Source organism: Rhizophagus irregularis, chromosome 31 (assembly GCF_026210795.1).
Source record: "Rhizophagus irregularis chromosome 31, complete sequence".
Taxonomy (NCBI): Eukaryota; Fungi; Glomeromycota; class Glomeromycetes; order Glomerales; family Glomeraceae; genus Rhizophagus; species Rhizophagus irregularis.
In genome coordinates this window covers 1484927-1501708 of record NC_089459.1, presented here as the reverse complement: position 1 = coordinate 1501708, position 16782 = coordinate 1484927, and the positions used below count along the sequence as shown (strand labels likewise).

Genomic DNA, 16782 nt, shown 5'->3' with positions numbered 1-16782 from the left:
AATTTAGTCAATACACTTATTTATTGGGATAGGAGCGGTGATTTACACTGGAAGATTGTAAAGCAATTAGAAACTTAACTACTATTAGAATATCTAATTTAGTCAATACACTTATTTATTGGGATAGGAGCGGTGATTTGCACGGGAAGAATGTGAAGCAATTAGTAACTTTAACTACTATTAGAATATCTATTGGATAGGGAGCAGTGATTTACACTGGAAGATTGTAAAGCAATTAGAAACTTACCTTCTATTAGAATATCTAATTTAGTCAATACACTTATTTATTGGGATAGGAGCGGTGATTTACACTGGAAGATTGTAAAGCAATTAGAAACTTAACTACTATTAGAATATCTAATTTAGTCAATACACTTATTTATTGGGATAGGAGCGATGATTTGCACTGGAAGAATTTGAAACAATTAGTAACTTAACTACTATTAGAATATCTAATTTAGTCAATACATTTATTTATTGGAATAGGAGCAGTGATGTATGTGCACTGGAAGATTGTGGAGCAATTAGAAACTTAACTACTTATTAGAATATCTAATTTAGTCAATACACTTATTTATTAGATAGGAGTAGTGATATGCACTGAAAGATTGTGAAGCAATTAGAACTTGGTTTAGTCATATGAGCGATACACTTATTTATTGGATAGGAAGCAGTGAGTGATGTGCACCGGAAATTGTGAAGCGATTAGAACTTGTTTTAGTCATATGAGCGATACACTTATTTATTGGGATAGGAGCAGTGATTTACACTGGAAGATTGTAAAGCAATTAGAAACTTTAACTATTATTAGAATATCTAATTTAGTCAATACACTTATTTGTTGGGATAGGAGCGGTGATTTACACTGGAAGATTATGAAGCAATTAGAAACTTTAACTATTATTAGAATATCTAATTTAGTCAATACACTTATTTATTGGAATAGGAGCAGTGATGTATGTGCACTGGAAGATTGTGGAGCAATTAGAAACTTAACTACTTATTAGAATATCTAATTTAGTCAATACACTTATTTATTAGATAGGAGTAGTGATATGCACTGGAAGATTGTGAAGCAATTAGAACTTGTTTTACTAGTCATATGAGCGATACACTTATTTATTGGATAGGAAGCAGTGAGTGATGTGCACCGGAAATTGTGAAGCGATTAGAACTTGTTTTAGTCATATGAGCGATACACTTATTTATTGGGATAGGAGCAGTGATTTACACTGGAAAATTATGAAGCAATTAGAAACTTAACTACTATTAGAATATCATCTAATTTAGTCAATACACTTATTTATTGGGATAGGAGCAGTGGTATACACTGGAAGTTTGTGAAGCAATTAGAAACTTTAACTACTATTAGAATATCTAATTTAGTCAATACACTTATTTATTGGGATAGGAGCAGTGATATACACCGGAAGCTTATGAAGCAATTAGAAACTTAACTATTATTAGAATATCTAATTTAGTCAATACACTTATTTATTGGGATAGGAGCGGTGATTCGCACTGGAAAATTGTGAAGCAATTAGTAACTTTAACTACTATTAGAATATCTAATTTAGTCAATACACTTATTTATTGGATAGTAGTAGTGATGTGCACTGGAAGATTATGAAGCAATTAGAACTTGGTTTAGTCATATGCTTATTTATTGGATAGTAAGCAGTGATGTGCACTGGAGATTATGAACTTGTTTTAGTCATATGAGCGAAACGCTTGTTTATTGGATAGGAACAGTTGATGTACACTTGAAGCAATTAAAAACTTCCAATTTCTTTCAATATATATAATATATACATACATAATTTCCATTGGAAATTTCCAACACAATAGATTTACAATGGATAAAAAATTTGGGATCGGAAGGTTAAAAAAGTCACTGGAAAATTCCAATGCACATCATTTGATTAGAGGTTATTAGTTGATTAAGGCTAGTTAGACACTTGAACCCGGGATTTTCCTATTTTTTAGTCATTACATTATATTACTCATAAATAAAGTAAATTATAATGATGGTGTTCCTAACTTGTCAAATTAAAGACAATTTTTAATTACTTTAATTCAGTAAATATCTATAAATTAATAAAATTATACAATTATATAATGACCATATAGTAATCATATAACAAATAATAAAACATAAAAGACTTTTATGGTTAATTAGAGATAAAATTCAATTATGGTTACCCGAAATTGATTTTCATTGTAACATCAGATAAACTTGAACAAAAAAAAACAAGGTTTCTAAATAAAGCGGAAAACAGCGGAAAAATAAATGATTGGTCAACTTAACATGATATGATATTATAATTATAAATAATATGAATGATAATTTTATCATAATATATTTTGTGTCAATAATTCTGCATTAAAAATATTTAGTGCGTTTTTTTTTTTACCAATTTCTGCTTTTAAAGAATTTTTTCAAAAATTCATATTTGACCAGAATTAGTAATTAAATGCCGGCTGACAATCACAAAAAAATGCACCCTGAATCACATGATACTGCGTATAACCGGAATTATTTTTTACCGCGGATTTACGATTTTTCGTTGAGGTTAGTAACTTTATTTATTATTAATCAATTGTTAAAATATTAAACCAATCCATTTTATTTTCGGGACTTCCCTTTGATTTACAATTTAAATGTTCGTACAAAAGGGGGGGAAAGCATATGTGTTTTCTTTTGATCATCAAATCATTTCGTTTGTACCCGAGAAAATTGATAATGAATCGGTTCCCTTTATTGTTAAAAAACGGTATATTTTGAAAACAAGTTTAAGGTTTATTACTTTTTTTGTTTAGATTCTTATTAAAACGTATTAAAATAAAAATTGGTTCCATATGATTTTCCAAAGTCTTTTGAAGAATCAGGCTTGGTTTTTAAATATTACTAAAAAAAACGAATTATTTATTTATTTATTTATTTATTTTTATTTATTTATTCGGGAAATTTTTAAAGACGCAATTTTAAAAAAATAATATATATATATATATTAGATAATTTCTTATGTGATTAAATCATACACATACATCATTTTAAGCCACAAAATATTAAAAATTGATTTTTTGACAATTTTTAAAACGTGGAAATTTAATGAAAATCATCATCTTTTTGCCTTTGTTCTTTTTTTTTATCCAATAATTTTTTTTTGGATTATCAATTTTTAATTTAACCACTTAAGTTTCGCAAAATTCCGAAAGTACAAAGAATATCCGAAACTTTTTTTTTTTTATATATACATAAAACTTTTTATTACTATTATTATTACTATATTTATTAAATTTATTATTATTATTTTTATTACTTTATTATTATTATTTATTTTTATTACTTTATTATTATTTTTTGTTACTTTGTATTATTTTTATTACTTTATTATTATTTTTTATTACTTTATTTTACTCGTTTTTTACTCTAAAAATTTTTTCAGGTCAATTTCTTAATATATATAACATGTTTTCGATTATCGCGCGCACAACTTGGATTACCTCACCGCCAAATATAGTAATGATGGACCGAAAAAATTTTTTTACGTGTTTATAATAATAAATAAAATATACATATTATATAATAAATTTTACTTTACATATTTAAAAGTATATATATACATGTGTATCACTTGAAATATGATTAGTTAATAATAAAAAAATTCTTGGAATTTACTTGGAATTTTCTTGGAATTTTTAAATAAATTTTAATTTATTTTGATCGTTAATTCGTCGATAGTATAACTTGAAAAAAAAATTATTTATTTATTATTTATTATTGATCTTATTGATCTTTTCCTTTTTTTCTTTTTTAAAAAATATATGAAAAAATAAAAGTGATTGATATAAATAATAAATAATTAATTGGGATTAAAAAAAAAGTATTAAAGTTATTAAAATCATTAAAAATTATTAAAATTCTTATGTAATTTATCCCTAAATGGCGAATCACAGTAAACGTACATATATACATATTTTTTTTTGAGTGCACGAACCCGCACGAACCACACAAACTGATTGTCTTAATTCCAAATATAGAAAGGATAAACAAGGGAAGAAAATTTTATTTTTATTTTTTTTTTCGTGTTAATACTTAATTGAACGCGGAAAATATTCGGATTGTTTTTTTTTTTATTAAAATTTATCATCGATAATCAGATTAATGTAATAATTCCAAATAAAGGAAATAGGAAAGATGATTAATAATAATTAATTAATTACATATCAGATAGGAAAGTAAAAAATGGTAAAAAGATTAAACGGATTGATTTTGTAGGTAAATAAATTCCCAATGACACCTTATGATACATAAGGTAATCCTTTTTTTTTGCTTTTACGCTTTGCGGCGTTTGCGCAAGACTATTAAGAGGATCATCTCAATAACTATAATTGGTTAATGATCTTTAAATTTGTATTTATTCTTGGATTCTTGGAAATTTATTGAACGCGGGGAAAAGCTCGGATTTAAAAATGAGTTATTAATTATTAATAATGTAATCAAAATATAAGGAAAGAAAAAAAATCGATTAATATAAAAATAGTAAAAATTTTTTTGTACGTACTTACGATACATAATACTTTTTTTGCGCACAAACCATTGAGACTTAAACCATTGAGACTTGAGAGGAATATCTTAATATATTATAATATATAGCCTATAATTGGTTAATTGTTTTTAAAGTTTATATTTTTCTTGGATTTTTCTTGGATATTTACTGATCCGCGGGGAAAAGCTCGGATTTAATAAATTGTATATATTATAATGCATAAAAATCCCAACTATAAGGAAAAATGATTAAGAAAAAAGCAATAAAAAAAATTGGTTTTTTTATGTAATCTATCCTGATAGAGAATTTGTTACGTTGAATGCATTTCAAAAAAAAAAAAATAGCGAATAAAGTATATACTCGTAACGTATCATATCGTACGTACATAGTATTATGGTTTTATTGTTTTATTGTTTTATCGTCACGCTAAAAAAATTTACATTTTTTTTTTAAAAAAACACGAACAAATTTAAATCATATTTCATGGCTATTTAAAAAAATAGAAAAAAAAAAATTATATATATTTATTTTTTTTTCTTAAATCAATTTAATTATTTATTTCAATTTATTTATTATTATAAAAAAAAGTTTTGGAATGTTGTTTTTTGTTTGGTTCAAAAAAGTTATAATAAGATCATCATCAATTACTTTCAAATTGGGGTGAGGGGTAAAAAAAAAAAAAAAAAAAAAAGTGTTACCATTCACCTCTCCCCTTAAAAAAATACTTTTTGTAACGAGATATTTTAAATTATGAAAAAAAAAAAATTAGATTAGGTAATTGTTTCGTAATCTAAAAAAAAAAAATCGGATAAAAACTTTCCGTTAATATTTAAATTTTAATTTACCAAAAAATAAAAAACAATCAATTTTCAAATTTGGGGAATTCCGGTTTAGGGGTCATAAAAAAAAAAAATTATTATTCCCCTATTTTTATTATTATTATTATTATTTTAATTTTTGAAAGAAGCGATCTTTTTTACCCGACAGAAACAACGAACGGATAATCTTTGTCAAATCATTTTATATGTGATAATATTATGTAATATACATGTGATATACCAAATATATAGATTTTTAATTATTTTTAGTGAAACTTTTTTAAAAAAATATATTAATTAACTTGATATTTTTGAACGAATTATTTGTAGTAGATAATCCTATCATAAGATAAAATTTCATAATATGCATTAAAAAAAAAGGAACCTGTTTTCGGATGGTCCGAAAAAAAAAATGCATATGTTCACACGTAAAGCTACCATGCCACCAAAGCCAAATATGATTACAAATCACAACAAGCCCTTTTAATCCTGTGTTATAAATCACGCCACCTGACTTAAATGTACATCTGGCTGAAAATTTGGAACTAATAAATTGTTTAGATATTTTTATATTGTCTCTAAAGAATCTTTAAGAATTACTAACTTTACTATCAATGAAAGATATCATAGATATGATAGATAACCTAAATAAATAAGTAAGCCTAGTTAAAATTAAAAATATATCGTCGCATATCATTGTAATTCGTTGGGAAATCATTGAAATCCGTTGTAATCCGTTGTAATCCGTTGTAATTCATTGTAATTCGCTGTATGTAATTGTAATACATGTGTATCAAAAGCAGTCAAAATTTATTCTCCGTAATTAAGCATCATGAATAAGCCAAGCCTTACAATATATATGCAGTTGATTAGTTGATTAGTTGATTGATTCGCTATACCGGATATTTTGTGCATCGGACAATCGGGTTTTTAAAAGCCGTATATACAGAATACATCACAAGAAAAAGATATATATTTTTTTTTAAAAAAAAAAAAGTTATTGTCTCAACTTATCGTAATAATTGTGTTACTGATAAGATTATTTATTTTTTTTTTTAATGGTAATAACAGTAATAGCGGTAATAGCGGTAATAGCATAGTTATATATGTAAATTCATTGAAGTCGTGTTCAATCGATCTATAAAAGGATTTTTAGAATTAAAACCGGTTAAAAACTTTTTTTTTATTCTTGTAGGGTTCGTAGGGTTTATAGAGTTAAGGAATTGATATCATCATATTACATTGCATTGCATTTTTTTAAAATTTTAATATATAATATAATATATTGATATATTATAATAAATTTATTAATATTAAGTAATTAAGTAATTTAGTAAATACTATAACACTACATGTCATCTTTTTCCTGTTAACTAAAATAATAAATTTTCAATGACATAATATATATATATATATTATATATATATATATAACAATCACATTTTTTTTTATATCACATGCAATTCAGAAAATCATCAAAAAAGAACAATGAATTTCGAAATTTGGTAATCCGAAAATTTTTATATTTTTGAAACGATTTAAGGTGATCTTTAGGGGTCTTCAAATTAGATACTTTACTATTAACAGTCAATGATCGTTGACCAGTTTAAAAAATTTTTTTATCCTTTTTCCGCAGTTTATCATTTCTCTTTTATTACCTTTTTTTTTTTTTATTCGATCGATGCCTAAATCACTTTGCATTATTGTTTTTTTTTATTGGCTAGGTTAATGAAAATAAATGTTGTGTCACAAAAAAAGGATCCAAAATTTTTGATTACTTAATTTTTTAGGCTAACCCGAATGTTGTATTATTGGAATGTTTTTGTTAAACAATTTAAAATCGACCACCGATATTAAGCTTTATCGAGATTTATTTACTACACAACATGAACATATGAATAATATGAACACATAAGTGGTAATAAGTGAGGGTCCGGGACCGGGAAGTTTTAAATGTGGAAAAAAAAAATTAAAATTTTTCAATTTAGGGAAAGACCTCCATTCTTTTCTTTGCCGGTGAAGAATCCTTTGTATATAATATGGTATGTGATATGATTTTTTTTATTTATTTAATATTTGTTCACGTTTAATGTAAATATTGAATGCAGGGTGTAAACCATTTGTTTTTTACGATTTTTTTTTCTTAAAATAATTATATTAATTGACTTTTTCTTTTTTTACTCCACACATCTTATGTACATTCTATATTATCACGTAATTATTGGATTTATTATTTTTTTTTAAAAAAAACATATGTACAAAGAAAAAAAGGGCAAAATTAAAATACAAAATTAATTACAATAAAATAAAATATACTCATATTATATTACTGATTTTAATATTATAATATTACTTCATTGGATTTGGAGGTCTTCCTCATGAAAATATTACTGATTTTCCATTGGATCCATCCCTTCATCATCAGGCCAAATTTCGCCTCTCGAATCATCTCCGTACATTAAACCTGCCTCATCTTGAAATACTGGATCATGTTCAAGTCTGTGAATTCCACCTTCTTCTGTATCCTCTTCCTCTTCACTTAATACTGGACCATCTCTTTCTGGATCACGTGGTGAAGTTGGTGAAGGTGGGTCTTCAGGTTCTTCAGCAGGTTCTTCAGGTTCCTCGGGTTCCTCAGGTTCCTCAGGTTCCTTAGGTTCTTCTCTTTCTTTCAATTCCTGATTATTATCATTTAATGTATCAGTCATTTTTTTAATTAGATCATCCAAAGCTACATCATCCATATCAACATCATTTTTTTCAAATGAGAATTTTTTGTCACTTTCTTTATATGATAAAAGTTCATTTCGAGCAACATTATCATGATCTCTTTTGTTCAATAAATTGGCCATATTTTGAAAACATTTTTCTTCGAGATCCATCGAATCACCAGAAAATTGTTCAATTATGACATTATTATCAGGCATTAAAGAAGGGCAACAAATTTCCGCTTCATTATCCCAATAATAATCCAATTCACCATCAACAGGATTTTGACAAAATATTATACCATTATTTAATAATGAGGTATCAACTGAATCATCAGCCATAGTTGTTTATTTGTTTGTTTGGATAATTAAAGTATCGAAACTTTTGATCTTTTGATCTTTTGATCTTATGAATCGGAGATTCTTTTTTTTTGTGAACTAATAATAATTTGAAGAGGGAGAGAAGGGCAATTTATAGTTACTTTTATAATGCTTAATGATGATTTTATGACGTTAAATGATTAACGCCATTTTTAGTATGTCAGGTGAAAACTAAAATGATCACGTCACCTTTTCAAAATCAGCCCATTTGTGCATATTTAGAAAGAATATTCTTTTTAGAAAAATCACGATGCAACAAATAATAAACAATAATTTTATTCAAACAATAAAAATTGAGCTATGCCATAATTTTGTAATAAAAGTATCCATAAAATTAATAATAAAAAAATGAAAAAAAAATTCATAATATAATATAATATAAAAACCTTTCAAAAAAAAAAACCGTTTTTTTTTAACCCCCGAGTGGTACACCGTATATCCATTAAATATTTGATCTTTAAACCTTGTGTAATTGTCATATATATATGTATATGTATATGTATATATGTATATATATATATATAAATATATCTCCGTTTTTTTTTTTAAAAAAAAAAAGAATTCAGGATCGTCCTTCAATAAAAAAAGATTTAAGAAAAACTGTCAAAAATTTAATTCATGCAAACTTTTATTGGTAAAAAAAAAAAGTTTTTTATAAAGATTTTCATTATTACTTAACCAAGAAGGAAAAAAAAAATTGTATTTTTTTATAAAAAGAATTCTTTTTAGCCAAAGGTATCACAATAATACTTGGCATGATTATAGTTATTGAATTGCATAAATTGCATAATGATTAACATAAATCCATTTTTTTTTTCAAATGAAATCATAAAAATATAGGAAAAAAAGATTTTGGTAGTGTAACATGTACGGTATTAAAAAAGTATTGTAGATCCAAATCCCGTATAAAAGTCCGAATATAAAAGAGTTAATTTGAAGATCTAAAGAAAAAAAAAATAAAATAAAAAAGGGGATTTTATATAATTTAATAATTTTAATAATTTGTCAGGTTGATCAATAATTCAAATTATTATGTAATTTGATTTTTTTTTTATTAAGTTCAAAAAGTTAATAAAGTTAATCAAAAAATGTAAAAATCAAATTTTAATCACCAAAGAAACTGAGTGATGAGGATTTTTTTTGACGGCTGGCTTACAAATCCAAGATCTGCATCATGTGAATCATTAAACTCTACATAATTTTCACTTTAGTGAAACACAACAAATAAGTCTGGTATGGCGTCCAATGCGTCTAATATACCCAAATGTTTTTTTGACAATTTAATCCTTAAACAAAAAAACCCTGGCTTGTTAATAACCTTATGTTGTTTGTTTGACGAGACAAAACAGCCACTATCTGCTATATGAATCTCTTGAGGCGTTTATTATATATTATATATATATATATACAGTAGGGATTGTACGAAAATAGATTTTTTCATTTCGTTATATGCATAATAGCATAATAGGCATAATATGAGAATAGAAAAATAAAAATAGTATTATATAATATAATAAACATGTAATTATAGTTCTTGCTAATCACATTAATGTCACGAATTGCAGCATTGTTTTCAGTAGTCAGCATTTCGTAAGCAAAAACAAAGAAAAAAAAAATGAATAGAAAGGGACTCATCTAAAAAAGAAAAAAAAATTTTTTTTTTTATTTATTATTATTATTTTTTTTCAGCCTTTATTTAATAATAATAAGAAGAAGAACCCTTTTGTAATGTGATATTATTATTAAAACCTGTTTAACCGTTATTAGTAAATCTTTCTCGAATAGTAATTTTAAATTATTAATACTGATTAATGGGAATTTTTAATTTTTTATGTTAGAAATATATATATATAAAAAAAAAAAAATTTTTTTTTCTTTTTTTTCCTTCTTTTTTCCTTCTTCTTTTTTTTTACAAATTATTAAATAACTATAAATATTATATCATAATAAAGTTTTTTTTTTTATTAAGATTATCTTGATTCAAATATTATTTCAAATTTATCACGCGACCCGTTCAAATGTAAAATTAATTGGACATAATTATTTGAACCCTTTTTTTTTTTCTTTGTGTGTCAAAAACCCTTTGTGTTTGATATTTGTTTTCTTTTTTTTTGCCTCGTGTTTTTTAATTACTTTATTATTCGTTCACTATATTTCTTTACATTTTATAATAATATAAATCCTTTATCCAATAATAATGACCAAGATTATAAAAAAAGATTAATAAAGAATCATAAAGGATTAAAATATTTTAATAATATTTTAAAAATATTTAAAATATAAATATTTAAAATATTATAAACCAATTATCAAATTATTATTATTAAACCCTTTTTTTTTAAAAAATCCATAATATGCAAAAGAATGTATTCAATGTATGTATTCAATGTATCAATGTAACTGCATAATCTATTGTAAATAAATAGGGATTATTCAGGAAACTCTATAAAATCAAAAAAGAAAAAAAAGAATAAAAAAAAAAAAGAGAGAGAAAGATATTTATATATATATATATATATATTCATAATTTTCTTTCATTAAAACTTAAAAACTTATAAATAACACACATATATATATATGTAAAGTATGTAACAAATAAATGTACTACTACTATTAATTCTTTGATATAAATAATAGAATAATAAAAACATAATTTTTTTTTGTGTCGCGTCATAACAACTTGTTTACGTGGATGTTTAAGTAATCACTTTCGTCAGATTTGATTGATACTAAAAAAGGTAATGTAAATTACCCTTTTTTGTTTAATATATTATTTTTTTGGAATTGATCACCTTTTTTTAAAAGAGGAAAAAGATCACTTTAGGCAAGTTTGTAACATAATATAATATTTATATATATATATAAAGCAATTTTATTTTTTTTTCTTTTTGTCATTTTTGTGCTTATAATCATTCGAATTAAAGCAAAAACATTTCAAAATTGTATCTCATAATTTTTTTTGTCATAAAAACAATCTCTAAATATTTTTTTTTTTTTTTTTTATTATCATTCAATTGTTCTTTCTTCTAATATAGTCTTTAATTTATCTAATTGAGGTTAAAATAAATGATTATGAAATAGCTTTCATAAGAATTTATTTATGATTACGATTACTAACTTTCTTTTTTTAAAATTCAATCATTTGAATAAACATTGTGTATATTGTTCAAAATTGGAATCTAATCTTCTAGTAAAAGATCTTTTCTTTTACATATAAATTAAAATTATATTTAATCATATATAAAATATTTGGAAATTTTTCTTGCTAGGCTAAAGTTAGAATTTCATAAAACGGCCCGATGCAAATGTTGCATATATTCGGTCTCTTTAAGGGAATTGATTTCTTTTTTTAACTTGATGTGATGAATGTGATGAAGTGATTGGGGTGATTATGTATGATGTGACGAATGCAATTGAACAATAGATTTTGGTTTATTTTTTTTTATGGTGACAAATTATTGTTGTTTGGGAACGGATCATAAATATCATAAATATCATAAATAACACAAATAACTTAAATATCATAAATGTAAATAAATGTAAATAAATGTTATCTTTAAAGAATCTTAAAGATATTCGAATGATAAAAATTGATCTTTTTTTAATTTCCTATTGATTTTCGAGATCGCGAACGTCTTCTTTTTCAAAAGAAAAAAGATTTATCAAGGTCGTTCAGACGATCTCATCAAAATTATGATCGTCTGTTATTTTATCACTGTGACAAAACCAAAAAAAAAATAATTATAATTCAACAATGTTCTTTAAGCCACGATCATCGGATATTTCATAATGATATTGCCGATATCAAAAAAAAAAAGGTCCATCTTGTCGAAAATGTAAATTTAAATAAATTTTACAAATTTTTTTTTTTTTTGCAGTGTTCTAGACTTCCAATTTCGGTATTCTAAATCCGGTATTAATAACTGCGTAAAAGAGAAAATATTATTTATTGGAGAGAGAGTAAAATAAGTAATCCGAGTAATCCGGAAGCCGGTCCTTTCAAATATATTATTTTTTGATGATCCTATTAAAAAAAAATCGCCGATTTCTATATATTTTTATAATTTTACCATCCAATCCTAATATGACTTAGATCGATTTACATATAAATATATACATCATACTTGTAAATAATAAACTTACATAATCATTACAAAGCAATTTTGTTCCGTGTTTGGTTTTTTTGTGTTTAAATCCCGATACATTGGAATTATGTCTCAATTGAATTACAAGATCTTCATATTATATATCTTTAATATATCGGCTCAAATCTTATTTAAATAAGGGGATAGAGTTATTTTTTCCCTTATTATACTACTGTAAATTAATATTATAATTATACTGTATATAAAAAAATTTTTCTACTTTTTTTATATAAATCCTTCGTAAAAAAAAGCAGGTTGGACAAGTAAAATAACTTTTTTTCATCAAAAAAAAAAAAAAAAATAATAATCAAGATAAATTTTTTTTTTTTATGAACGTGTATAATACTATTTAAATTATTTTTAAAAGAGGCAAGTAAAAAAATTATACAATACATTTATTTATTTATTTATTTATTTATTTTTTTTTTCTTTTTTTATATTTTTTTTTATGTATATTATTTTTTTATTTTATTTTATAATTTTTATTTTATTTTATTTTTTTTATTTTATTTTATTATTTTATTTTTACTATTTATTTATTTGTTTTTCTTGTTCTACCCAAAAAAAAAAAAATTTATTTTTTTATCGTTTCATTTTCATTTTTTTTTCCCTTCTTTTTTTTTTCCTTAAAAATTCAAGAAATTTTCGTTTCTTCTAATTTTTTTTTTCATCATCATCATTTTTTATTACAATCAAGTTTTTTTTTTTTCCTTAAATAATTAATTTACGATACATTTTTTTTTCTTTCTTCAATTTACTATTTTTGTAAATTGATTTCTTTTAATTAAAGTTTACGGACTAATTAATAATGCGTGATATTGTTTCATTCTTTCAATATAGTCATCCAACTTTAAATTGCGCGACGATATAAAAAAAAAAGACTCCCCCATTTTTCAACCGGAATATATATATATATATATATATATATACACACTTTTTTTGAAACAACAACGAAAAAAACAATCCCCTTCCTCCCTCCTCATTTTACTCTCTTAAAAGGAAAAAAAAAGGGAGAATTATTTTCAAAATTCTTTCACGTCGGATAGATATATATATATACATATATATATATTTATTTGTTTATTTATTTATTTAATTTTTTTTACGAAAAAAAAAAAAAAAGAGACCGCTATGAACATAATGTCATTATTAAATACAGACAATGAAGAAGATGTACAAATGACAACAGAATCATATACTCTGGAAAATGAAGATCATGATAATAATAATATATCGGATGCTCTTGTAGTTTTACAATATTTAACATGTCCAGAATGTCAAAATGTTTTCAAAGACCCCATCACTTTTCAATGTGGAAATTCTATATGTCGTGGATGTCTTCCAAATCCGACATATCAATTGAATAGAAAATTTAAATGTCCTATTTTTGGATGTGGAAGATCTCATTCACTTGATTGTAAAACAGATGTAATATTACAAAAATTAACTGATACAAGTCGAAAAGAATTAGCGGCTTTTTTACCTTTAATAACAAGACAATATAATAATAATCATCATAATAATGATGAAAATGATTTTCGTTTATTAAATGAATATCATTATCAAAATATATCAGATTCGGATGATGATGATGATGATAATATATCAAATTCGATAATTAATAATAATATTTTTAGAGGTGGTACAGAATCAAATAATTTACAAGTTGATAATAATCTTGATATAATAAGAATCAAAGAATTATTAATGACTGAATTAGATTGTCAAATATGTTATTCTTTATTTATTGATCCAATAACTACTCCTTGTGGTCATAGTTTTTGTAAACCTTGTATAACACGTTCACTTGATCATAATTCAGCTTGTCCTATTTGTAGACAACCACTTCATAATTATAATGCTTATTTACATCATCCTATAAACAAAACTATTTATTCTTTTATAAGAGCTTTATATCCATCATTATATTCTGAAAGAAGATATTTATTAGACAGTGAATTATTTAATACAATGCAAGATACTCCAATTTTTGTTACAAATGCTTTGGTATTTCCAAAAATGCCTTGTTTCCTTCATGTATTTGAACCAAAATATAGGTTAATGATTCGAAGATGTATGCAATCACGTCAAAGACAATTTGGAATGGTATTAGCATGTAGTAATACTTATCAAGATTTTGGAACAATGTTGGAAATAAGGTCTGCAGAATTTTTGGCTGATGGACGTTCTCTTGTTGAAACAATTGGTACTTATAAATTTAAAGTAATTGAAAAAGGTTCAAAAGATGGATATGATGTTGGAAGAGTTGAACGAGTTGATGATATTAGTCCTGAAGAAGAGGAAAGAATTGAGAGAGAAGAATTAAGACGTGCTGAAATTTATAATACTAGTAATCCATTAAATAATCCAATAAGGGAATACACCACTTCAGAATTAATTGGCATATCACGTGATTTCATAGAGACTCTACGTAATGGAAATTCTCCTTGGCTTTTACAAAGACTTAATTCAGTATATGGAGATATGCCAGATGATCCTTCAGATTTTTCTTATTGGGTCGCTTCAGTGATTCCAATAGCTGAAGGTGAAAAATATAAATTATTAGAATTAAGATCTGTTCGAGAACGATTAAAATTGATTGTAGAATGGATATCAAGTTTACGGGATCAATGGTGGTTTGCCCGTGGCTGTTCTATTTCATAATAAAAAATATATATATATATTTTATTTATTTTATTCTATTCTTCTCTCAGATTTTCTTTTCATTCTTTTTACCTTTTCAAGTGAAATGATAAGATAATTGAGCAAAAAAAAAAAGTTTTTTACGCGTTAAAAAAAAAAACTGATTGTAATTTAAAAAATGTGATATTTATTAACGCGTCATTTTAACAGATATTCCGCATTATTTCCGCATTATATAAAAAAAAAAACTTTTTCTTTTTTTTTTTATTTCCATCCAATTTCGTACACCATTTTTTTAAAACATTCTTTTTTAATGATAAATTGCTCAAGTTATATATATTTCACATAACAAAAAAATAATAACCATACGAAATTATTGTCAATTATTGTCTATAAGAACAATTATAACGATTGGTATATGGATTATTAATTGTTCTTTTTTTTAAAAAAAAAATATTTCTTCTCTTTTAATAAACCATAACCATTCTTTTGTGTATAGTTGTAATAAATATTTATTAAAAAAAAAAACAAAAAAAAAAAAAATAATTTAGTTAGAAATTTTATATATACATAATGGGACAGGGTATGGGATTACATTATGGAAAGGAAGGAATTTTAATTGGTGAGTAATTATTAAATTATAATTTATACAATCTTTTTTTTTTTGTCTATCCTATTACGATATTTTTCATTCTTTACTTTATATTCTTCACACATAATTTCAATAATTTTCATTTTCCTCACAGAATTTTTCTCACATAATTTTCCTCACACAATTTTCCTCTCAATTTTTCTCACATAATTTTCTCACATAATTTTCCTCACATAATTTCCTCACATAATTTTCCTCACATAATTTCCTCACATAATTTTCCTCACATAATTTCCTCACATAATTTTCCTCACATAATTTCCTCACATAATTTCCTCACATAATTTCCTCACATTATAATTTCCTCACATAATTTTTCTCACATAAAAAAAAATTGTTCTCTACCAAAAAAAATTCCCTTAAAAAAAAAAAAACAAAAAAAAAAATTCTTTGTAAAACTTTTTTAGATATTTAATGTCAAAAAATATATATATATATATTGAAATAAATTTGAATTAATAACCCTTCGTTGTTATTAAAATAATTCTCATCGTAAATTGATCCTTAATAACTTTATAACTTTATAACTTTATAGCTTTATAGCTTTATAACTTTATAGCTTTATAGCTTTGTAACTTTATAGCTTTATAGCTTTGTAACTTTATAACTTTACAACTTTATAACTTTTACTAATATCTTTTCGAATTGAATATTATAATTCAATTAATAGGTTTTTCCGTTCCGTAAATGTAACAGGAACGATAAGGTAATAACAACGTCTCCTTGTGATATAAACAAATCAAGCACGCGCACTTCTTTGATCCTTTGTTTTAAAATTTTAAAGTTTAGATCATTTAAAAACGTAACAAAATTAAATTTCTAAATCAAGTTATTTATTTATTTTATAACAGGATTTTTATTATTCTAATTGAGGTCTATTGA

General features: G+C 24.1%; 3 protein-coding genes across 3 annotated transcripts; 2 read left to right on the top strand and 1 right to left on the bottom strand.

Moving 5' to 3' along the window:
• Positions 1 to 680: 680 nt before the first annotated feature.
• OCT59_022426 (uncharacterized protein) lies at positions 681 to 1007 on the top strand (the record flags this gene model as incomplete). The annotated part of the gene is made up of 1 exon (XM_066144789.1): positions 681 to 1007. The coding sequence occupies one exon, from the start codon at positions 681 to 683 to the stop codon at positions 1005 to 1007; it is 327 nt and encodes a 108-aa protein (XP_066006216.1).
• Positions 1008 to 7439: 6432 nt separating this feature from the next.
• On the bottom strand, positions 7440 to 8530 carry OCT59_022425 (uncharacterized protein). Its single transcript, XM_025319228.2, has one exon. It carries the CDS (start codon positions 8419 to 8421, stop codon positions 7759 to 7761), a length of 663 nt encoding a protein of 220 aa, XP_025174280.1. The 5' UTR covers positions 8422 to 8530; the 3' UTR covers positions 7440 to 7758.
• Positions 8531 to 13712: 5182 nt separating this feature from the next.
• Positions 13713 to 16782, top strand: OCT59_022424 (uncharacterized protein; the record flags this gene model as incomplete). The annotated part of the gene is made up of 4 exons (XM_025319227.2): positions 13713 to 15249; positions 15804 to 15870; positions 16571 to 16606; positions 16752 to 16782. The coding sequence occupies exons 1-4, from the start codon at positions 13737 to 13739 to the stop codon at positions 16780 to 16782; spliced, it is 1647 nt and encodes a 548-aa protein (XP_025174279.2). The 5' UTR covers positions 13713 to 13736.